This window comes from Periophthalmus magnuspinnatus, chromosome 4, assembly GCF_009829125.3.
Source record: "Periophthalmus magnuspinnatus isolate fPerMag1 chromosome 4, fPerMag1.2.pri, whole genome shotgun sequence".
NCBI classification, from domain to species: domain Eukaryota; kingdom Metazoa; phylum Chordata; class Actinopteri; order Gobiiformes; family Gobiidae; genus Periophthalmus; species Periophthalmus magnuspinnatus.
The window spans coordinates 27,096,733-27,122,104 of record NC_047129.1 but is presented as its reverse complement, the minus strand read 5'-3'; the positions used below and the strand labels follow the sequence as shown (position 1 = coordinate 27,122,104).

General features: G+C 38.1%; 1 protein-coding gene across 1 annotated transcript; it reads right to left on the bottom strand.

Annotated features, from left to right (window-relative positions):
* Window positions 1–350: 350 nt before the first annotated feature.
* Window positions 351–24,483, bottom strand: b4galt6 (UDP-Gal:betaGlcNAc beta 1,4- galactosyltransferase, polypeptide 6). The gene is made up of 9 exons (XM_033965085.2): window positions 23,715–24,483; window positions 11,688–11,804; window positions 11,496–11,609; window positions 10,319–10,443; window positions 10,011–10,127; window positions 9,055–9,242; window positions 6,728–6,850; window positions 5,630–5,731; window positions 351–5,057 (listed from the first exon to the last, which is right to left on the bottom strand). The coding sequence occupies exons 1-9, from the start codon at window positions 23,827–23,829 to the stop codon at window positions 4,910–4,912; spliced, it is 1,149 nt and encodes a 382-aa protein (XP_033820976.1). The 5' UTR covers window positions 23,830–24,483; the 3' UTR covers window positions 351–4,909.
* Between the last annotated feature and the right edge of the window lie 889 nt (window positions 24,484–25,372).

Here is a 25,372-nt window from a genome sequence, read left to right as displayed (position 1 = left end):
AAAGGCAAGCTAGCTTTGTCGTGACCAAAGTTGTATATTCTGACAAAAAAAACAAACTACGATTTTAAAGTTCAGAACATATTTTGTCACGTCGCCGGAGATTATTGTTTTGCAAATGTCCACGTCGTCTTAATGCTACACAGTGAGGTCACAGTGCCCCCTATCTGCACACCCAGGAAATGTACCACTGACACTAAACTCAAGAAAACACGTTCAAAAAGAAATCACAGAAGTTTTTCAATCCAAAAAAAGGCAACACATTTTGGATTCGCAAACTGATTTAACCGTTTTCAGTCAAGCCGATCCTATGTATTCCATCTTGTATAAAATGATAAAGCTTTTTTTTCTTCTAACATGAATACTCAGTGTAAACAAATATAGGTCGCTCTATTGCACCACGCTGCAGACTTCTCAATACTGTGGCTCAGAGATCGTTCAGAAGACGGGCAGCGGTCGCCAAAAGAGGAAGCCTAATTTTATTCATCGACACTTAAAAAAAAAAACGACAAAGAAACTTCAGCCAGGCCATTTCACACCGCAGGTTCTGGTCAGAAAAGGAGAGAAAGGAGAGAGATCGTCACATTGAAAGTTGGTGTTGGACAATACAGAAAAAATATTGAAGAAATGTTTAGCCGTTTCAAACTGGCTGGTTTTAACGTTTACACCGGCCCTGTTCACATTTTATAGACTGAATAGATTCATACTTGAATGTGTTTTGATTGGTCAGAAAGATGGGACTGTTTTTTTTTTTTTTATTTGCAACAAAATTAAAGCGATAGTATGAAACTTTGTAGAGGTGGAAAGTCAACTGAATGATTCCACGGAAATAGAAAGTTTAAAAACATACGTGAAAATCGATATGTTTTAATGCTGTATTTTGTAATATTATAGCCAAAGGAACAACATTTCCATGGAAACAGCAGGTGAAGCAGGTGAAGCCCCTCCTCCGGGCCAAATAAGAGTCAAATTTGTGGAAATGCAAGCCCACTCACAGTAAGGACATATCAGATTTTCAGTGCTATAAAAACATCCGTAATGAAAAAAACACTTTCCTTTCAATCTATTTGTGGCAAAAAAAAGTTACATACTATGGCTTTAATGGCTCTGTACTTAATTTTGAATCATAAGAGACGAATGTGTTAGCTCCACCCACATTGTCCCGCCTCTCACTCAGTTGTTTCTCTGTCATGTTGCATCAGTTTGGATTTGAAGAAGCGTTTTTTTCTGAACTTAAAACTTCACTGAGACGATAAAGAGATTTTCACAGCTTCCATAGAAACAGCTAATTTTCAAGATCAGCTTTCAACATTATAGTCATTTTGGGATGTTCCACTTAATCGTTATTGCTCTAACTATTGCTTTTGGTTGTAGATAATCTTTGAGCAAACTTTTCACAGCATTTTTGCCCATATACATAAAGGCCGAGGGCGCAGTTTAGCATCAATTTTGACAGTTTATATTTTGCTTTAGTCTTTTATAGTTTCTGCATTTCATATACATACAGAAGACAACAAATATGACGCAAGATATACAGAATTATGTAATAAAATGTTTAAATAACTCACCAAAATATATATATTTTTCATTTAAATCCTCAAAGTGGCCACCCTTTGCTTTGTTGCTTTGTTGACATCTCTGCAAACCCTTAACCTCTCAATGAACTTTATGATGAAATGTTTTTTTACTTCCCAGCTGTGTCTTGCAGGGTCAAGAAATGTGCAAAGCAGTGATCAAAGCAAAGGGTGTCTATTTTTTATTTGATTGAGTTATTTTGAGTTCATTTTTTTGTTTACTACATTCCAAATCTATCCAATCATAGTTTTTTGATGCCTTCAGTGAGAATCTATGTCAAATCAAAAGTGTGCCCAAACTTTTAGTCAACCCAAATTGACTTTTTTTCAATTATTATAACTATATTGCACAACTGAAGGACCTCGTTTGAAAGGTCAGATGGTTGTGAACAGTTCGCGTAAACCTAAACAGTTATGATTCTGTATTGCCGCTCAACACCAACCGCAAGTCTATTTTGGTCCTTATTTTCAATGAATTTGTTCACAGGGTTTCTTTGGTGTACTAACCACAGTTTCACATTTCACTTCCCACTTATGCGTGTCTGTATCAGAGAAACCAATATAAAAAATGTCACAGATCAGAGAGCGTGCCGTTGATGGCCACTAATGTGATTGTACTCAACACAAAACGATTCATGGTCAAACTTCAAACAGAGAGAATAACAGCAAACACATCTGAAAAAAAAAAAAAATGCCTTCGAGTTTTATCACAACCTTTAGAGCGCTCAAAGCTTTAAGAAATTTGATTCTTCACAGCCCGAGTCGAGTTTGCACCAGGAGGATGGTGTGAGTTGAGTTGGTATGGCGATATTTTGATTATTTAAACCAAAATCATTGGTTTACAGTCTTCTGGAGTTCCCACCCCACCTTTGATACATAAAAAAATATATATAGTCAATTATTTCTGTTATCTTGTGAAAACTTACTTAGATATATTGTGTTACACTGAAAAACTGCATGGTATTTCAGTTTAGGACACTAATGTATTTGGATATTTTCCAATTTTCCAAATCTGATAAATTCTGATTGAAATCTTGACAATTGCAGGGTGTATCGTTCATTACAGATTAAAATTTCCAACCAACCAATTTTCCAGGTTTTTCCAAATTCAATTTCGATAAAAAAAATTTCCTCCAAAAAAATGTATATTTGTATTTATGCGACTCAATGGTTATAGAGCCTTCTGGCATTCTCACCTTTGATACATTTTTATTTTTTTATTTAAATTGTTAATTATTTATTTCTATTATTCTATTATTTATTTTCTAGTCATGTCTGGTTTCAAGTTAATAAGATACTTAATATACCAATGTACTAATCTCACCTAAGTGCAAAATTTTCACCACAACATAGAGAGACAAAATATATGGAATTCTGTCAACTTTTTACTTTTTTTTTGATTTGTAGCAAAAACATTTTTCTGCAATAAAAACTAAACCATACCAAATCACACCAGACCATGCCACTCCAGTGTAAACAACCCTTCATTATCTGACAGCCATTCAAGAACACGAGTAGCGTTAGCATTATGTTAGCTTTCCGCTCTACAGTTCTCTCATTCTGGCCTCTCAGACTCGTACACAGCATTGGAACATTTGAGGGACCACATTAACACACACACCAGCCCGGCTTCAGCCCCCATACGATACAATACAAAACAGCCAACTCACAGGGTCCAGCAACTACTAAAAAAATCAAACTATTTCAGAGTAAAAAAAAAAAAAAAATCTCATAAACCTGACCATTTGACGACAGCACTGGGTCTGCGTCATGGCCGACCCTGCTCCCTGTACAGACGTCCGACAGCAGCCTCCTCCGGTCCACAGGGGGGCGCGCAGTGGGGATAGCTCCAGATAAGCAAAAAATGGTTTCTACGGTAGCAAGATTTCTGCGATTTCAGCACCTCTGAAGCTGTAACGATTGTGTGGCAACTAAAACTGTACATCACACTTTAATATAAGAGGTAGGGTTGTCAAAAGTATCGAAATTCAGATATTAATTGATACTAAAACCAATATTGAAAATAGATATTCAATTTGACAAGTATCAATACTGAAAATTCCATAAACATGACAAAATTTGTCCTTTCTTTAACAGTTTTGGAGTAATCTTAAACTTAATCAACACCAGAATAAAACCACATTATAATGTAAAGAAAGCACTATTATTTTGTGCTGAAAATTACATTCTATTGTCTATTTTCTTTTCATTCTGGTATCAAAATTGGTGTTTAATATGGAGCCTTTTCCGTAGTATCGTGACAACACTATGGATGTACAGACTTCAGATTTTGAGGAGTTACTGATCATGAGAATATTGCAACATTCATTGTAGTTTGATCATGTCCGACTGCGCAGCCCCGCTCTGGAGCAGCTAAACTCTTCACACAGTGCACCTCAAAGAGAAAATGCAGAAAGGCTAAAATAAAATATATATAGATATATATATATATGTACATCTTGAACAGAGGAAATAATTTATGTCTCAAAGAAAACAAAACATCTGGTAAACAAAATAAATTAAGGCATGCAAAAGTTAAAGTCAAATCTTTAGATTTGGATATTTTTTAAGCCAAACAAACGTCTTCCTGTTTGGAAGAAACCACTCACGCTTATGAAATCCTCAGAAAGAAGGTAGCTGCCAAAATAAAAGTCAAACTCACTGGAATATCGCTGGATTATGTCCGAGCTTTAAAGGCCAATATTTACATATGTGTTCTGTTGATATTTACATACATATTCATGCGGATCAGCAGCAGTGCAGCAAAAACAAACAGCAGAGGAGCACTTCTCTAAGGCCCCCACGACCAGAAAATAAATTGCATTTATCAAAATCATAAAAAATGTACATCACAAATATCTCTACTGACCTAGCTCAGATCCTGTTTGGCGGAGCTCTCGGCCTCTAATAACTGATATGTATAAAAATAAAAGACAAAACTGGTGTTGGCTTCTACGGTGAAGTGAAGCAGTGCGGAGCCGGTTCTGCCACATTAAGGCTTCAGGAGACACTGGAGCTCAGATGCCGCTGCTCCTCCAAAAGAACCAGGGACCAGGGGCGAGTAGAAGGGGGAAAGCTGGCACAGAAAGGACATGCAGTCGCCCGTGTCACACACTCACTCAACACACAGCGCTGTTCTCTGCAAAAAAGCTCTCCTGCGCCGCAGTATTATTTATTATCCTAATTTTTTTCCTCTTTTGAATTTTTTTTTTATCTCTTGGCAGCATTACATGTTGCATCTGTCCTGTTGCGCCCTCTCTCTCCGCTCCAGTTGGCTGGAGGGGCGCGTGGGGGCGGGGCTTGTGGAGGTCATGGCGGGATCGGGGGTCGTGTAGAGGTCAGTAGTCTTGGATGGGGGCGAGCTCTGGGGACAGGTCCACGCTGATGTTCTTGTACAGGCTGCTGAGCGTCACCACGGGGCTGTAGAGCAGGTTGTTGAGGCCGTCCAGGTGCTGCCGCTCTTTGGAGTACCTCAGCAGTTTGTACCTAAAAACACAAATATTATTGGATACGGATAACGCAGTTTGCAACATTGACAACTGCAGCGGCCATCTTTTGACTGCGAGAAGAGGAAGATTCTCAACACTATTTTCGCATGTAAATACACCATATCCATAAATAAATATTCTGTTTATTTCATGCCAATTAAAATAGATATTAATATTTTAGCATCATTAATTATTCCTCATTGATCACCTTGATATACTGCCCACGTCTACAAGTGATAAACTGCATAGTACCTAAACTGTCAGGCGCTTTGACATTACAACTGGCTTCTTTTCAGAACCTCAAAAAGCCATTTTTTGTGACAACCAAGGAGGACTTGTTGTTTTAGTGCACAGAGGTTTTCCCCTTGTTTTAAGTCTGTACAATGACAACTGACAGACGCAATATGTGCTTGATTTGACGAACTTAAAAAACCCAAACAGATCAGGATTTTTACAGCTGCATGCAGGAAACGGGGAAGTGAGACTGTAAAGCTTCAGCATGGAAAGGATAAACTTCTCAAACCTAAATATAAACCATAAACTATTCTCCAGCACTCTGCCTGATCTCACCTGCCGAGGAACTGCACCTCCCCTCTGTGGTGGTGAGGGATGGACTTGTACTTCCCCAGCTCTCCTTCAGGGCGTGTCACATTCAGACCGGCGTAGTGGACTCTGATCAAAACAATACAAAGACAATTAATCAAAAGCTCTCTGAACTTTAGAGCTCAGGACGTGTCACAACAATTTTTTATCTCAATGTTAAATCAATGGAGATTTTAAGATGCTGAAAACTAAACTTTTGTTCATTCAAAAGTATTCTGACGCTATAGTGTGATTAAAATATTTACCAGTAGTGACCCAACAGCTACAGAGTTTCACACCTCTTTTGCTTACTTTAATATATTATTTTCTCTGGATGTTTTGCACTCTGGTACTTCTTAAGCCAATGTTGCTCCAGTGGTTGCTATATTTTTACTAATTTCGTCCTGAATCCAAAACCCAACTTCAGTTCTATTGCAGTGATTCATAAAGATTTTTTTCTGACTTTTATTTTGTTTACACCTTTTTAATGGGACATGTACATGTTTTTAGTGGTAGGGAAACACGGAGCACCCAGGACTCTCTCATAGTCATGGGGAGAACATGCAAACTCCACACAGACAGACCCTGCACCACCCCAGAATCGAATCCAGAACCTTCTAGCTGTGAGGCAAAAGCGCCAACTACTCTGCCACCGTGCCACCCTTGTCTTTTGAAAATATTGCTTTGCCTGAAATGTTCTTAAGTATGGTATAAACATATTTATTTTGCACGTGATCAGTTAGAAGCTAAAACTACAATGCAGTGGTGTCACGTGCTCGTCTCCATGGTGATTTTAGTGTTTTATGTAAATGTAGGGAACTTTCCAGGTAAAACAACAATAGCTCTGACCCTCCAATAACTTCTTCGCTCTCAACTTTTCCACTACATTCATTCTACGAGGGAGGTTATCTAGGGTAAAACCTGTTCTCAAGTGAATCTCCATTAGCGTAAAAAGCTACAGCCAAACAAGTTTTAAAATAGCCACGCAGACAGTAAGCATCTGTTTCATGGCGGAGACCTGACAAACCTAATTTGGGAAGACAAAGCAGCGTCGGGTAATGGTTGCGCATCACACATTAGACTGACCTGTTCCACAAGTCGTCGTCCTCTCCTCCCCAGCCCCAGAATGCATTGGGGAAACCATTAATCTTCCTGAACTGCTCCACCGTTAGGCCGCTCACACCGCCGAAGAACTCGCTGTATGGAAGACTGGAAAAAACACAATACATTGGCTTAAAAGGTGTGCTATGTAACTTTTCTGGTAAAGGATACAAGTGCCTGCTTTGTCTCTATGGAAATGTTATTGCTTTGCCAATGTTCCACTGAGGCATTAAACTTCTCCATGGAGACTAGATATTAATGCCACCAGACCAAGTTACAAGTCAGATTTGAGCAAAGTAGTGTAGATATGCTTATTCCCATAGCGCAGAATATTCCAAATGTAGCACAAATAATAATGATAATAACATCCGTATGAAGATGAGCACGTTGTGAACCCTACACTAGAAAAGTTACATAATGCCACTTTAAAGAGGTTCCAACGTGAAAGCAGTAATAGAGAAGCTAGTACTATCACTGCTTATTTGGAAACATTTTAGAAAGAGGCTAGGTGCTTTTTAGCGAAACATGGAACTAGGCTTGTCACGATAACAAATTTTGATGTGCAATATATTGATGAAGAAAATATAGATGATAATATTGAAACTAAGGAAAAAAACCTATTTAGAATAGTTTTTGGGGGGTAATTCTGTTTTAGGGTTATTGTGCAAGTACAGTGTTGTTAAAAAAAAACTTGAGCTGCAATAAATAGAAGAATGAAACACATTAGTACTTAGAAGTTAGTTTGAGTCATAGAAGTCATTTAATCTACCACTTAAATCTTATCATATAGCCAAAAAATTACACAACAAATTTCCAGTAGTGCTAAAAATAAAATTTACACACGATAAATACTCTGCTCTCCCCCACAAAAAATACTGTCCCAGCATTCATATATTTAACGATATAGTAATTATCATGACAGGTCTGCATAGAATCCTACAAAATATCAGATAAGGTTACTTTGTCTCAGGGTAGAGCTTTTGCAGAGTTTCAATCCCCAGTGTGTGAATAAAACAGTGTGTCAGTAAAGAGATGCTAAGCCCCAGAGTACACAGCTAATTACCGGTATGTAAAATAAACAAGTCTGCCAAAAAGAAAAGCACAGACACAAAGTTCTGCTTATGCTCGAAAGCCAAAATGTAAATACTGTAGAGGTAACATAAATCTTTTCTCCATTATAATTGGTGTGTTAGCGTCTACGGAGCCTCCAGAGTGTTTAGGCTGCGCAGGGTGTTCACCGTAGCATTAGCCAAGACGCAGTAAACAGATGTGGCTGGCACCGGACGGGTTTTGTAAAAAAGTATGATATTGGATTGGTGAATTTGTTTAGGGAGTTACTTTACTAGTATCAGTACTGGAGCAACATTAACATTGCAAACTGAGACTTGCATATTATAATCTCCCAAATACTTTTTGATAAATACCAGCATACTGTCACTTCACTGTGGCGACTAAAATCTGTTTACACACTTTTATGAGGACAAAATGTATTTATTTTAGTCAAGATAAACGCTCTTTACTCATGCATCATATGGTAAATGCTATCAAGATTAAAACTGAGAATGAGTTAAATATAATCTCTTCATTTTACATAGTTATTACTTGAGAAAATGCTATCAAGTAATAATAACTTATCCAATCAGGCACAATTTAACTAAGAATCATGGGAAACAAACTGCCTGACACTATCACAGACGCTTGATTCTCAGTCATTTCTGTCATTTTTGAGGATAAAAAAAAAAGGCAAATAGCAAGCAGAGACAGGAAAAACTATCTGAAAATAATTGCATCATGACGCACAGACAGCTGTTTGTGTGTCATGGTGCAATATCACAGAGGCAGCAACAACTAAGTGAGACTTAAAGTTCAAACTAAAACATGTTCCTGACACTTTGTTTGAAACCAGGTCCAGGCCCTTTAGTATTTGATTTAAAAAGATCCTATAATAAAGGTTATATATTATCAACTTGTGATGTCATGAAGCTGTAGCAACCTTTTACCTTTAGTTCAGTAGAAGGTGGAACAGAACAGCTGAGTTTCAGAACTCAGCCTAAACATGCAGGGTTTGTGTGTTAAACATGTGTGAAATGAAAACACAACTAACACATCTAAGTGTCATATGAAACATTTTAGCTGGCAATATATAAATAGTACAATGAAACACTAAAGTTGTTAGTTCTAGTATCTATAATGTGTCATGTCAGTTGAAGACTGGACCATCTACAACTCAAGAAGAAAAAATGTCCCAGTATAATTCGATACAGTAATTATCGTAATAGGCCTAACGCTGCTTGAGTGTTGTCGTTACTCACATGTACATGTACTTGTCGAGCTTGGCGGCAAAGTGGCGAGGCATGTGTCCGCAGCCGTAGTAGTTGCGGTCGTTCTCGGGGATGTGATCGACGTCGTGGAAGATGAGGCAGTCCCAGTCCAGGTCCTTCATGGCCTCCAGGAACCCAACGTTAAACAGCATGGCTCGGTTAAAAGGCTGGCTCCCGCTCTGGACGCAATAACAAACCGTTTGAATTATAACATGACAAGAACGCCAATTGTAATCTGACATGCAAGAATTAAAGGGTTTGCATTATGACATTTTCTGATCTGTTATGATGTCGTTTCCTCACCAAAAACACACCTGGAGTCGAGTTTTGTTTCATTTCACAAATAATTAACACACAAACCCTGCATATTTAAGCCGAGTTTTTCCTCTCAAACAGAAAACACCATTTTGAGCTTTGTAGATGTAAACAGACTAATAAAAGGACTAATCAAACAGGTATGAATGAAACAAAACACAACTCCAGGTATATTTTTGATGAGATAACAATATAATAACATGGCTTTCAGCTCACAATTTGTGTAATATAGCTTTAAAAAGGGACATCTTATGGAAAAATCAACTTTTTCTGAGCTAACCCCTACCGCTCTGTACTTCACTTGTTATTATTCAAAACATTAGACGGTAAGGTCATATATATAGGATAAAATAATGCCCACATAGACATTTTCAAACAATAACGAAATAAAGGAAAATCTGTTTGCTAACGTGAAATGCCACTGTGAAGAGGCGGGGCATGTCAGTCGTACAGTTTTGAACAGGATCTAAGATTATACGTGAAAATATAATATGAAAGGAGGAAAAAAAAAGGAAAACTTAAAAGGAAAAAAAAAAAAACTATAGTGGTATGTTTCCATGCCAAAACATACTACTATTGAAAGGCAAAATAAACCCATATTTGCATTGAAAAGGGTCTTTAAAGCGTGTTACCTGTTCAATGACGTAAAAGGCAAACTGCAGCCTCTGTCTCTGCAGCATGGGGATGAGGTGTTGGAAGAGGATTGGCAGATGTTCATGGCGGTTTCTGAATGGAATTAGGATTGCCACCTAAAAATAAGAGAACACAAATGCATTTCAAGAAGTATATAATCTAAATGAGCAAAAAAATGTAACTTTAGTATTCCATTTCTTTTAAACCTCCAGTCTTCTTTACCATTACCGTATCATAGTTATAGAACCAGCTAATCGAATAATAATAGATGTAATATTCTTACGCTACTACAGTGAAGTACACGTACCTTCCAGCGAGGCCTGCAGTCCTTTGGTTTCCAGTGACCTCCAAACTCTATGTCGAAAAACTTGGAAAACTTGAGCTCTATCTCCTCAATGGGGATTTCAGTCATGTTCACGTCCATAAGTCCCTCTGTGGAAAACAGGACAAGCTCTTCAACATGTAAAATAATATAGTAATGAGCTGATATTTAGTAGTTAGTTCAGCGTTGACGCCTTTTGTTGTTCTTGTAACTGTTCATATGTGTTGTTGTTAATGTAACTGCTTTTGTAGGTGACACTTAGAACTTTCACATCAACTTGTCGGTAAAGCAAATATTTGTTAGTTACTGGTCTAGTTTGGAGACTGGCTCTAGTGAGTTGAGACTGCTGTGAATTTGTACAGTGTGTTTTTGTTAATATTTTAATGTGTGTGACATTTTTCTTGATAAAAAAATGATTAAGAATGAAAATGTCTGGATATTTTTATGGACCACTTAAAAAAAAAAAAGTCAGGTCCAAGCTTCATTTGAAACAGTTTGTAGTAATTAATACCTTCAGTTACTCTTTGAGTGTTGTGGGAAATAAAACGTAAACTTTGACTTTGAGAACAATAAAGTACAAAGTTACTTAATACTTACAGCAGTAGCTCACCAAATACTTCCTTCCCCCCTATTTGAGTCATTCCTTGAGTCACTAGTTTTTAAATTCTACTTGAATAATATTAATAGCAACAGTAACAGTAATAGTACGTGGGACTGAAGACCTAAACTCCTCCCACATTTCAAATACAGCTGCTACCTTGGACGGTGCTTGAAGGACTAAAAAGTGTGAGATGGAAGGAGTCTGCCAGGTCTGGAAGTATAAGAATAGTGCAATTTGTCTTAACAGGTATCCACACTTCAAACTCTGCCCCTGCTGTCAGGTCTTAGTGATCAGAAACACCTGGCTTTAATCAGGGAAGCCATGTGTGATGTCATATAGTACATGAAATTGGCCACTGGAGGCAGAACCCACCCAGTTTTTGACCGTTTTTTGACCAGAAAAAGTCCAAAAAACGAATAGGAACAGTATGTAACGCTATTAAAACACCATATACAAAGTTTAGTAGCAAAAAAAGTAGATTTAATGTTTAGTTCCACTTCTTTTGGCAAACCAACTGAACCACTTTCCTACGCTAAGCTCATCTCTGAACAGTCTACTCACTCATAGAAGGTAATCTCTCTGGACAGGGCAGGTGTTGGGAGTAGGTGAAGTTCTCTGGGAGGTATGTCGTTGGCTGGACCAGGAGTTCACTGGAGTTCGTGCCGTCTGGATAGTCTGAAAACACATTTGTTACAATCTTAGTCTAGTTTACCCATCACGTCACATGATAATAAACCTCAATGTATTTCTCACCAGTGCCGTTGAGAGTGCTGTTCTTGTTGGTGTACAATCTGATCATCTGTCCTATGGTCCGCACGTTATCCCTCAGCATGATGCCCTGAGCCTGCACCATGAAGAAGTACGTGTTCGCTGTGAGGGAAACAGAATCACAAAATCAATTAATTATACTACTTACAAGTACTAGCAAAAAACATGCGGTATACCAGTTAAAATGGTTAAGTCTTAGAAGCTTTATCTTTTAAATAATGTCTCAAATACCAAAGTAGTGGACTGAAATGAAAAGGTGCAATATAGAAGCGCTTATTGCAAGAAAAAACAAACTAAAGAAACAGAGCGATTTGAAAATACTGTAGCATTCTGGTGTAAGGAAACACTCCAAATTTCGTCTGGGTGTTTATTTTCTGAACACATGGGCTACTGTAGGCCGTAACCCATGCCAAAACAAGAGCAAAACAACAGCAGTCTCAACTCACTAGAGCAACCGAGTGTCACAAACAAAAGCAGTTTCATCAGGGGTGTCGGACTCAATTTCACCAAGGGCCACATCAGCAAAATGGTTCATGTCAAATTTGCAAATAAATAAAAAATATGTCTGTGTAACTGCATAACTTCTGATAAACTGACATTTTAACATGACATACATTTAAATTTACCTTGTCGCGAGCCACATAAAAAAGCCAAACTCAAGGCCCCCGGGCCTTGAGTTTGGCACATGTGTTTGGCACATGTGAGTTACATTAACGACACAACAACAGAAGAAGTCAACTCTGAACGAACCACAAAATATCAGATCATTACAATACAGTTAAAGAGCTATGTCGTGTGAATTGGGGAAAAAATTGGGAAAAAGATTTAATATTTTAATTGAATATGTTATTATATATATATAACCTTTACATACAAATTACATGGACAAAACTTCTGTAGAGATCCTACTGTGACAATTAAATTCATGAGCTGTAATCCTTTAGTCGATTAAGACAACGTTGACCAATTAGTTGACCAAATGTTCTGTGTGTTTAATCATCAGTCAGCCAATTATTTTATTAGGATTATTTATATGGACCACAACAGAAAGGAGAAGGCATGCACTGCGTTAGTATGAGATTTGGGAATGACTGGACGGTTTAATCTGACATTTACGAGAAATTCTCTGTGTACAAAATATATAGTTATAGTATGTCGTTTTTGTGCCAGATCCTAATATTTCTGAAAGTATTTCCCAAAAACTGCGATTACGCCATACCCCCTTTTAGTCAGTTAATCGATGCAAAGGGCCGGTCCTTAGTCAACCAAGAATTCTCTTCGACTTCAGCCTGAAGAAGAGGAACTGAAAAAATTCTGACAGGGTTGTTTAAATAAAATGTAAATATCTAAAGTCACCAAAGTGTTCACAGCTGCTCGTCACAGATCAGGTTTTTCTGTCGCACCAAATACCAGACTACACGATGTGATAAATTATGATAATTTTATGAGTTACGCCATTGCACAAAAATACTTTATTTGTTCGCCAAAGTGACAGTAACCACAACATTACAGCAGTGAGTGGGTTTCCAAACGCTGTTAAGTGATGATTGACGGATCCTGGGGTTAAAAAGATCAGCAATTTAAAACATCTACAGCGCGATGACGAATAGATGAAAATACAAGGTAAACAGACGTTAGCGTTTTTAAATGTCATTGGTAAGAAAAAAAAAAAAAAAAGTCCTAGGAAACAACAAATATTCAGTAATTTATTGGAATGTTTACCAAAGGATTTTTATTATCATGTGTTTTTTTTCCTGTTTAAAAAGGTGCACTATGTACGTTTTTGTGGTGAAGGGCCCATGGTGGAGGAGTAATTGCTTAGCTTCTCTGTTTAATGTCATACTGTGGAACATTTCAGGCAAACCAATAGAACTGGTGAGTAAAGGCAGACGGCATGTGCTTGGTGGTTTGAGTATAGCATTCCACAAATAGCCCTGAGTAACAAAGCCCCCGAACAGGGAGCTCACAATTCTATAGACATTTCCAAGAGCGATGTGCTTAGAACTGTTCAGCACACAGGATTTTAATGAGCACAATAAAAACACAAAATTCTGCACTGATAAATGGCTGTTTATACGTTTATTACAACTGGCAACAAGTAATACTAGCCAATATCCAACTTACAGTTTCTAAAGTTCACTAATGTTTGCAGGATTTGTGCCCTTTAATGAAATACAAGTCAAATTAAACTGTCAAACTGTTATACTTTTAGCAAAAGACGAAATTTAAATCTGTTAACTGGACAAATCGTTGTAGGAGTGAAGAAGATTTGTCCAGTTAAGATTTGAATTTCGTTTTTTGCTATGGATCAGACCTGAACGACTGAGGGATTACACAGACACGTTATACTTTTAGTGGATCATCGTCCGCCGTACATGTTTATTACGTGGTTGTTAGCGTGTATGCTAATTTTGGTACAAATGTACATACAGCAACGCTACAAGGTGGTAATGTTTTCTAGGAAGGCTCTGATATTAGTCGCGTGTGGTCGAATGCTTACCAGTCGCTAAAACAGCCCTGGTTTTTCATAGTTTGTAATGTTTGGATGCTAAAGCTAACTCTCCCATTGAAAGACCATCAGAGCTAACGCATTGGAACGGTAGCAGCTTTTGGATTTCTGGCAACGCTGCAAGGATCTATATAAAGACAATTCAATTTATTATTACTACATCCACTATTATTATGTTTTACCATCAACATCCGCTACTGTAATATGGTAAACCCAGTCATTACTTTAGCCATAATGCTCAGTAGATTTTCAGTAGACTTTTTTTTTGATTGTTTACGTTTGCAACATGGAAAGAAGCAAGGCAAGCTAAACGCAGAAAGATGGAAAAACAATCTATGGAGCCATTAGAGCGTATGATCACATTCAAAGCTGAGCGCATGTATTTTCTGATGTTATTTATGCTGATGTGAAAACTATTACAGATTACTTTGGTGGAGAACTAAGGGAGCACTTAGTTTGTGGGTAGTTTTTGTTAGCTTCCGCAAGACAGTCAAGTTATTTCAGAATGCAGATGAAATTGGTTCAACAATACAAAAATTTCAAACTATTTAAATTTTAAAGAAAAGACTTGAAATGTAATATTGGCTTTGATGATGTTAAATAACTTTTCAACACAATAAAAGTAGTGTATTGTATATTAACATGTGGTCTTATAGTTACTAGGGTACGTTGGATCTATATCAAATCTAGTTTAAGTCTTCATAAGTCTTGGAATCGATACCTAGGTACTAATCGATACTGACAACTCTAATAGGTCAAAACTTGAAAAATAGAAAAGTATTGTGAAAAATCTATTGGCATGGGTACACAACAAAAACGACATAATGTTAATTTCTGCAAATAGTAAAAAAAAATATATAGGCGTATAAAGTAGTTTAAGTGGTGTTTTGCAGGAGTGAGGGTGAGGTTGAGATGTTTTGAGGGAGCTTGACTAAAAGCTGGAAGAAGTTTGAAAGCTGATGTTTTATTATTTATTAGAAAACTAAAATCAACAGTATGAAAGGCAGGAGTCCAAAAATACACCACGTCTTTGTGCTGTCCAGTAAATCACTGGCAAAGCGAGGAAAGTTTATTTGCATAGCACAAATCTTACACAAAGTAATTCAAAGTGATTTACAGAATAAGAAAAACATTAAAAACACAATACAAACTAATAAAAAGTCATATTCACAGCTAAACAGAACCGTTTGAGCCTGGATTTAAACACTGTCAAAGCAGAGGCCTGTCTCACATCTTCAGGAAGACATTGCACCACCGGCAAGCACCTACTCACACTCTTAACTCAAGTGTTTCTAGGGATTTTGCGCTTAATCTCTTTTAAACCATTTTAGACTCCCTTTGTAGCTATTGGGCAGCAGTTGCAGCACATTTATGGTTAGGCCTGGATGTGGAAAGTATTGAAAAATTAAGTAAGAATAAACTATTAAAAGGAGATTAAAAGTACATATAGATACATGCATTGCCAAACTGGGTAGTGTGTGGATTAAAGAAGAGAGGTCTGTGAAATCCCTCAGTCATCCAGGTCTGATCCATAGCAAGATGAAGTTTAAATTTATCAACTGGACAAATCGTTGCAACATTTTTCCAGTTGACAGATTTGTCTTGCTATTAAAGAAGAGTGAGGAGGGAGGAGGAGCAGTGTGATTGGTCTAACAAGTATCCATATTTTAAACTCCGCCCCTGCAGCCAAGTGTTTGTAATCGCCTGGCTTTAATCAGGGCAGTCCTGTGTAATGTCACATAGTAGTTGAAACTGTGATGGCCACTGGAAGCACACACACTTAGATTTAGGCAGCTTGACCAGAAAGTTACAAATGTTTTAATGGCATTTTCTACTGCTCCTAGTTATTTTTGTACATCATATACAGTTTACCAGTGAAAAAAGTACACCCCTGACTGACCTTTTGCTCAATATTTAGCATTTCTTACAGAGATGAACCGATATTTGCACTTTTTAGCGTATCAACTATCAGCCTTAAATCTCCAACACATGCCGATATTTAGTTTTGGCTCATCTGCGGCCTAAAGAGTGCACATAAAGTTTTATTTGAACACTTCAGTGCAAAGCCATAACTACAGAAAACTTTACTACAAAACTTTAAGAGAACTGTAGTCACAAGGGCTGTGGCTGAGTTTGTGGTGAATTTAAAATGACATATTTTGGGCGAAAATTATCTAAATCGGTCCAACATATCGGCCCGCTCTTATCAGTTGCTCTGGATTCTAAACAATCGGCATCGGCAATGAAAAAACCCATATCAGTTGATCTCTAATTTCTTCCATTTTTGTTTTTCTGCCCCTACAGCTGAATGCACCGCACAAAAGAAAAATCTCATATGGTTGGTCCTGGGGTTGCACAGTCAGACAGACAGACAGACTGCTGGATACAAAGAGAGGTGTGAGACGCAGTGACAGGAGCATGTGGAGCCTGTCGCACCTGTCGCCTCTGCACACAGCACCCTCCGGCAGCAGCACGACTCCTCACACCGAAGCGCCAAACTGGACATGACATTTAGGGAACAAGCACCTTCTCTGTGTGGGCTCTGGACAGACTGAGTGACTGACATTCACAAGAAATGCATTCGGTTCTGGCTACCTGCACTAGATTACAAAGATCCAACATTTTAGAAATCTTTTAGGAGAAAATCTGAAAAATTAGGGGCATATTCTACAAATTGATATAATTTTTTCCTAGTTAATACTATAGACCTCATTTATAGGCTTTTTTTTAATTGTTTAATTGTCATGTGACCAGCTAATAGATGCAATGCAGACAGATTTATTTGAGCAGGAAACAATCATATATCATGAATCATATACTGAGTAAATGCAAGTTTAAAGTAGAAATTTAGAACATTTTTATTCAGGTCTCTCAGTGTCCCCTCTCATTATTTATATATAGTCTGGGTAACGGCATACTCTCTACTCCTGTTCCATATGAGGATCATTTTAAAGCACAGAGGCTGCAGATTATAGCGAATAGCAGTTTATATGCAGTCAGCGCCTCATGCTAACACACTTGGCACATTATAAAACTTCAGCAATTAAGTCACGGGGGAAATGGGCGAAGTGGCACAACGTCGGGTGTGAGCATCCCGTTATTAGAACAAAAGGATATCGAATTGGAGCCTCATTTCATGCAAATGATAAGCAGTTTTGACTGAGAAAATTATTTAACTTCTGTGTATTTGTGCGCACTTCATATAAATATCCAAAACATGTGCCAGTGCTTGAAAAGAAATTCTCAGATGCCAAAAAAAGGGGAAATTTGTGAGCATTAGGTCCCTTTGTGGAGCCCTGGATTAGCCAAGCACAGCATCATATGTCGTATATTACTATGAAGAGCAAAGTTGTGTGCAGCAATTGGAAAATGTGATTGTCTATAAAATATGAATTATTAATTAAGTGGATTAGGGTTGAAACCAGTCAATTACTCTCAATTAATGTGTTTGTTATGCCCTTACCCTATACTAAATATTTTAATTATGCTTTTTTTTTTTTTTTTTGGTAATACTCTCATCTACCTCAAAGCCAATCTCACCCATGTTGTGCTTCCTGTGCACACTGACCTGATATGTCCACAAACTGTCCCATGTAAAGCACTACAATCCAATTACCATTAAACTTATCACCCTTTAATCTGCCAGCTCCCTTCCGTTTGACCGTGTGAACCATATCGCATACACGAGAGGGGGATTTTCATTAACTAACAAATAACAGTGCCTGAGCTAATGTACATGTGCATGAGAGCGCGTGTTATCAGAGGGCACCAGACTGCCTCGCTCTGGGCAGCAGAGATATGCAGCGGTCACAGGAGAGGGGCAGTGAGGCCAAACAACATGCTGCTGCAGTCTGCAAGATATATGGACGAAACCACTCCACACGTACGCATAAGAGACGACTGCGGGATAGAGCTGTGCAAATAATCAAGTATGAGTTGAGATTAGGCCTGTCATGATAATTACTATATTGAGTTATTGTTACATGGAACAATCAGTTTTGGGGTGGGGTCAATACTTATCATGGGTACTGTTCGTTTGTAGTAGTAGTAGGGAATCTTTTGTTATTTTTCTGTAGTATGATTATTTTGAGCTGTATAAATAACTTCTATTACTCACTACAAACTACTACTTATTGCAGTTTGTGTTTTTTAACCATGTCGTACATTTAGAATCATTTTTTGGGATAATTGGACCAGGATTATTGTGTCAGTGGCATAAATTGTACTTCCAAATAGTCAAGATCAAGGTTTACATGTCTATGCCAGGGTCTTTGTAATTGAGAAGTCTGCAGCTAATCCTCTGCCAGTAAAAGCATGTGGTCTGGAGCAGAGGTCAGATTTTGAAGGAAGAAATTAGACAAATTACTCAAGCAATGACACTAATTTAAAGTCTGTTTGCTAGATGTTCCTAAAATCAATACTAAAAGCCAAAACATGTAACGTTTTAGCCAAAATTTAGACTGAAATTGTATAAAATGTATCCATTTCCAAGTCAAATGGACTTAAAGCAGATTTAAAAACAACCGCAACTGCCCAAAGTGCTGTACAAACCCAATATAAAGTACAATCTTGTAAAACAAAACATGCAAAAACATGATAGAACAATACAAATACAATACAAGTGTCCCGCTCAGCTCATGCTAAAAGCCAGTGCAACCAAGTGAGTGAGTGATGAATGAGATTGGGCTGTTCTAATACACAGAGGAAGTTTGAAATAAACCTTCTGTAGCTGGTCCCAGACTTTGGAACATTACAAAAAAAACCCCAAAAAACAACAAAATCGGATTGAATTAAAAATCGATTCATCATTTAGCCGTTCATAATCTCATCTCTCGAATGGATCACTGAAATATGCACTTTTAGTTTTTTTGTTTTGTATTTAAATTCAAAGATCAGAAATTCAGTTTTTACATTAATATTTTGTTCCAACACTATTATGCCAAATTTGAACTTAAACTGTCAACACAGCTAAATTAGAATGATCAACAAGTTATTTTAGGCAACTGGACGAGGCCTTAGCATTTCCAGCCTTACATTAAGTTTAGACACCTTAAGCCTGGGACGATATTGAAATTTTGTGATGTGAATATCATGGCCAAAATAAGCGAGATTAATGCTTATATCACGCTAACGATACAGTTTAGAAATGTCATGGATATTAATCAATATAATTTTAATGTTATGAATAAGTTCCAAAAATTTGGGGGCCTGGGTGAAGAAGCCTCGCAACTCTGGGCCCCTAAGACTGTGGGGCCTGGGACAAAAGACCCCCCCACCTCCCATGTTTCCTGCTTAACAAAGTGCCAACAAAGAAAGAGTGGTTTAGCTGCATTTACAACAAAAGTGGGCGGGACGGAATAATAAATCAATATAAAATCTGCAGAGTATCCGTAAGTAGCAGACTCGTTCTCACACTTTACAGCAGTGGAGTTTGTCAAAAGGGGGAGGATGAGGCAGCAAAGCATGAAATGATGGTCTTTAAAATTGAATTCCCGGCTGCAAGATGAATGAACTGCAGGAAGAGAGAACAGAGAGCGGGGGGAATGTGCACGGCTCTGCTTGGTCCACATCAGGAGACCAAAGTCATAAAAAACCTCGTAAAAATTAAGCCAATGTCAGCAGATCCGCAGGCTACAACACAATGTGACCTGTGCTGCAATGGATCAGCAGTGGTCAGACCAAATGATAATGCATTAAAAAAGCATCAGCCATTTACTGCCATAAATGCACAGAAATGTATTCTTCTAACAGCTCAGTGGCACTGGCTAGATTTTTGTTTCACTCCATCTTCAGGTGTCAGTGTTCATATTTCCTAATCACAACTTTACAACAAAAATGTCTAAACGGAGAGGATTTGGTGAAGACAGGTGCTCAAACTTCTTGTCTCCTTGAATATGTTATTGCAATAGCCATGGATATTCCACAGTATGGCATTACACTTACAAAACATATTCTTACAGTGAGTGGGCTTGCCTCTTCACAGATTGGACATGTAACATGGCCATACTGTGGAATGTTCCAGGTAAAGCAATAACATCCTCATGAAGACGAGCAGGTGGTGGAACCAGAGCACAGATATACTGCTGTACTGTCGCAGGAGAAAATGATTAAAACTTATATATGGCTGAAACATTGGATTGCAATTCATCGTAATTAAAAGGTCTGTACATGATTTCAAACCATGACTAGGTAACATGTTTCAGTCTGAACTTTTAGCCCCACCCATTTTATCCCAGACAGTTGTTGACAGAAAGGACAGTCTCAGGCAGTTGGTTTAAATTATAAGTTACAAAGTGCCTGACTGGACAATAAAAGGTGACCCTGTCAGTAGCTTCTGTATTATTACCTGAGAAAATGCTACGTAAAATGAACTAATTACTGTCTTTTAGATTTTATTTGTTAACTTTAGCAGTTTTTACCATACAATTCATGACATAAAGAGCATGTATCTTGACAAGAATAGATGAAAATCAGATAGAGGCCTTTTAAGATCATAATTAACATGGAAATATTCCAACATTAGTCCATTAACTGAAAAACTGATACATTTGTTGCAGTCCCGGGTTCAATAGTCAGATTTATCTCCCAAACAACTTACTGAACAATATAGGTCATTCCACTAGTTCAGAGATGGCATTCTTTCTGTTGAGATCCAAAGGCTAAAGCACTGTGTTTGATTTACATGATCCCGATAACTTGTGAACACATAATGAGCTGTAATAAGCCATCACATATCGCCCATCTGTCAAACGTTCACTACTGAAACAGAACCTATTTACGACCCATCTGTCCGCTCATTCTTTATGGATAAGCCCTGATGCACGTCACCGTGTAATCAATTATTATCTGATGTGTACAACACTGCTGCCAGTAAGTTAACACCGGTGTAAGGGGTAAGAGTTATTTTGGATTCAACAAAGCCAGCACATCAACACAACCATCTGTGCTTCAAAATAAAATAGGTGCTAGGTCTGTCATAAGTATAAGAAATAAGAAACTAATTGATATTAAAACTATTACTGAAAACAAGATACTTATTTGAGCAGCTTTCGATACAAAAAAAGTCACATTTGCAAGACAGAAATGAACCTTTCCTAGCCTCAGAATGATCTTGAGTTGAATCAGAACAATAAGACCAACTAGTATAAGCCCATGGACCACTATGGAACCTCCCTGTACGACTGAGGGATTACACAGATATAAGGCCAAATGGTAATATAAAAGAAAGTACTATTTAATGTTGAAAATAACATTTTTCTCTCTAAATAAAAGATTTTTAAATCATCATTGTGGTATCAGAATCTGTATTGAGTAGTGAGTCTACCCCTTAGTATCGAAATAGAGTTTAACATATATGATAGGGACTAATCCATTGTACAAATATACTGTTATATATTTGTGTCATCAGTTGAAATCACTTGCTAAAATTTCTTCCTCAAATTCAATTAATCAGAGCTCAATAATGGCGTATAAATTGCACATAGACGCAGCGTGAACTTGTCAGGGCTCCAGACTAAAGATTTGAGTTGGGTGCACCGGTGCGCCTCAGATTTTCATTTGGATGTACCAGAACATGATCTGGGTGCACCAAAACCCACTGCCTATTTAAGCCATCGTAATATTTGTCTTTAAATTGTAACATTGTCCTTAGATTTCTTCAACTACAAGGGTTAAATAAATAACTTGCATATCTTTCCAATTCATAATCTGTGTTCAGTGTAGTCTAAATATTTAAAGTTGTCCTGCAGTGTGACAACTGTATTTTACAATAAAAATACAATACAAATACAGTTTTAATTGTTAAATGTATTAAAATATAATTATTAAATCAGTGCTAGAGACATATATTGAACTATCCATTTCTTTTTAACTTGGACCATTTGTAGTAGATCCCATGCGCTGTGACGATACTCAGGAGATGCCAAAATACCCCAAAATAATTGAGTTACTGCAAAATGACAAAATGCTTGTGTGAAAAACTTTTTTAAATTATTTTTGTATTTTACTAGCACTGTAGGCCAGAAAAGCAGGTGTTACACTCCCAGACATAGAATACATTTTTAGAGGAACCATCTGACTTGAAAAGGATTTGCATTTCAAAGTTAATATGTAAATCATGTTTAGGCTGTTTGTGTCATAATGTGGATATATTTATCATTGCATCAAAGTGAATTTTAACACTTTTTAGTATTTCATTTACACTCGTGCTATTAACAGAACATTTTGTTATTTAACACTGGTAAAATAGGTGTGATGTGAATCTACTGCACTGTACATGATCATCTTTCTGACCACATGAATAATTGAGTGTTAATTCAAAAATGTAACAATTTTCACAGGATTTCAAAGAAGCTATACAAAAGTTGAAACAGAACTGAAACAGGACTGAATGAGATTTAGACCAAGTACAGAGACTGAGAGCAAAGATGGCGTCACCTCTTTCAGCTTAAATTGGAGAGCCCTCATCTATTCTTTGCCCTTTTATCTCCACTGTGGATTGACAATCAGGCTGCTAGCACAAGAGAATCTCCATTAACAGCCGCTCCAGCTGAGCATAAACCCAATGATTGCCAGTAAAAGCCCTAACTATCAGCATAAAAATCTGGTCAGCACACACATGCATCTCACCAGGCATGTGACCACCGCAAGTTATCCACCAGTCACATCATTTAGAGGCCTGATGCACACACAGAACTACAGCCCCTTGGTAAAATGCTTTAAACAGCAGTGGACACAATACAGGGGGATCGTTTTCCTTATTTGTATGTATTTGGTTAATTGAATAATATGAATCTTTTGGTTATTACAGTTCTTATTCAAATTAAAGTGCATAGTAAGGGAGGAAACTTTGAACTGTCCAATTATGGCCCTGAAACCTGAAGACTGCAACTTCAAGATTATGATGATGTCTTCTTGATATAAAAAGACAAACATCTCAGTAGTGAAATGGAATGAGATATTAATAATTCATGATCTGAACTCCAAATAATCTTATGGCTTTGATTGGAACTATTTTTACAGCATGTGTCTATGTGTAACAGAAAGGAAAGTGAAGCTGGATCACAGTTTAAATAAAGATTATAACTAGAAGAACATGTCAAGCTAGTGTTTTTATATTAGATGATGTTCATGTTTTCATGGCTGAGCATCCCAGAGGTCGCTAATGTACACAGCTCATTCATTCATTCTGAGGTTTAGTTTTGCATTTTGAGGTTGATGCAAACTACACGACTGTGGATTATCTATACATAAGCAGCACTGACTCATAGTAAAAACGAAAATGACACTAGTAAGAATCTGCACTCTCTCTGTAGCTGTACATTTGCATGTGGTGGTGTATATTTGGCTAGCTCAGAGCTAATTAGCCCCGTAGCGCGCACGGCGCTAGCCCAGAGCATGACAGGATCTGAGCAGAGCTGCATCATAATCCTCATATAATCACATTAAGTGCAGCCCATAAAGCTGTTAGTGCAAAGTGGATAGTGTTACCAGTGAGGACTGACCTATTCCCGGAGCCACATAGATGAAGTAGAGACAGGTGGTGGACATGGAAAAGAAGAATATGAAGGCCAAAAACGAGCGGTTGGACATTCGCAGCAGCCGCCTCCAGTTCACCATTTTGGCTTAGGGCCGCTCCTTCTCTGCCGATATGAATCCCATAAAATACCGTGTGGTTTTATAAAGTCCTCAAATACATAGACGATGGCGTAAAGTGTGTAGTCATTGAAAAACGTGCACTGCAGACGCCAAAAGTGCGGTGCAGAAAGGGCGAGAGCTAGCGGTGCTAGCTGGCCTGCTTTCCCCGATGAGAAATTTCCAGATGGAAAAAGCAGGCCTGAAACGGTAATATCAGGCAACTGCACGCCTCACAGAGCACCTCCGTTTAGCCATAACGATCCAGATCCACGGGCACACGGCTCGGCACGGAACACTTTAAGAAATCCCGTAGTAACGTGCCATTGTTGCGGTGGCGCCAGCGAGTGTTTTTCTCGCTAGCATTGACGGGCGGTATCCCTCTCCAGTGCGCTCTCAGCCGGTGCGATGCTCCACACACTGTCGCTCTAAAACTGAAAGAGAAAGCGCACGCACGGCTCGAGTCATGCCAGCGCCGGGCTCCACGCGGACTTGATGCGGCCCCTCAGACTCATATGTGCAAGATGTTATCCACCAGCACTGATAAAAGATGGGTTTAATCAGCTGGGAAACCTTTCATTTTCTGCTGGCACTGCAGACACAGTTTCCGGCGGGTCCACCCCTCCCTCCGGTCACCATGGAGACGGAGAGGCAGGCGCAGCGGCCCTCTCTCCTGGACGCTCCCATCATGTCACATTTTTACACCCTGCCTGTGATTTACAACGCCTTCTCCTGTAACACCGGGGTAAATAAAGTTCTGGAGCACAACTGTGTTTCTTCAGATCTGAGATTGGACATTTTACTGCCTCTATTTATTTACAGGCTATTTGTGTATAATCCATTAGGTAGGCTTATTAGGATAATTAAAGCTGTACTATCTTTCTTCCTTTATTGGACTTTCAACAATACATTTATTATACGCCACTTGTCACTTAAAAATGTGATACAAAACAATATGTATCAAATGTACCAGCCCCTTCCTACAGATGTAGCACTACCGGCCCCTCCCTCTGTCTAGATGGTATTGCTTTGCCTGAACAATTCCACAGTATGGCATTAAACTTTTGTCTGTGTGGAGACAAGCAGGTGACACCACAAGGCTAAGTTACAGGTCAGACTTGTTGAGAGGTGAACAAGTCACATTAAGAATGGTATGGTCAAAGTATTTTTGCACAACAAAGACATAATTATATAAAGATCGGTGCAAGATGGATGAGTTTAATGCCATAATGGACCCCCCCCCCCCTCCCTTACAGCATGGTCTGCTGTAAGAAAGTCAGTAGGCCTATTCTTTGCATAGAAATGAGCAATTTGTCTCACTGAATTCAAATTAGTTTCTGCTTCCAAGCTCAGTATGATAATTAATACATTCAAAAAGTTGTTCATTAGCACAACTTAACATCAAATATTTTTTTTTTGTAATTGTGAATAGATCAAAACTACAAGATTCCACTCTAAAATTAATATTTGATCTGAAGATTTTGGAGCTCCAAGTCAACTCTGGCGAAATGGATTAGACCAATTCAAT

Coding starts and splice junctions, on each gene's coding strand:
- b4galt6 (XM_033965085.2), bottom strand. CDS start 23,829: ATGGTGAACTGGAGGCGGCTGCTGCGAATGTCCAACCGCTCGTTTTTG. Junction 9,243..10,010: donor CCTTTTACGTCATTGAACAG/GTAACACGCTTT, acceptor TATTGCGTCCAG/AGCGGGAGCCAGCCTTTTAA. Junction 5,058..5,629: donor GAGGTGCAGTTCCTCGGCAG/GTGAGATCAGGC, acceptor TTGTGTTTTTAG/GTACAAACTGCTGAGGTACT.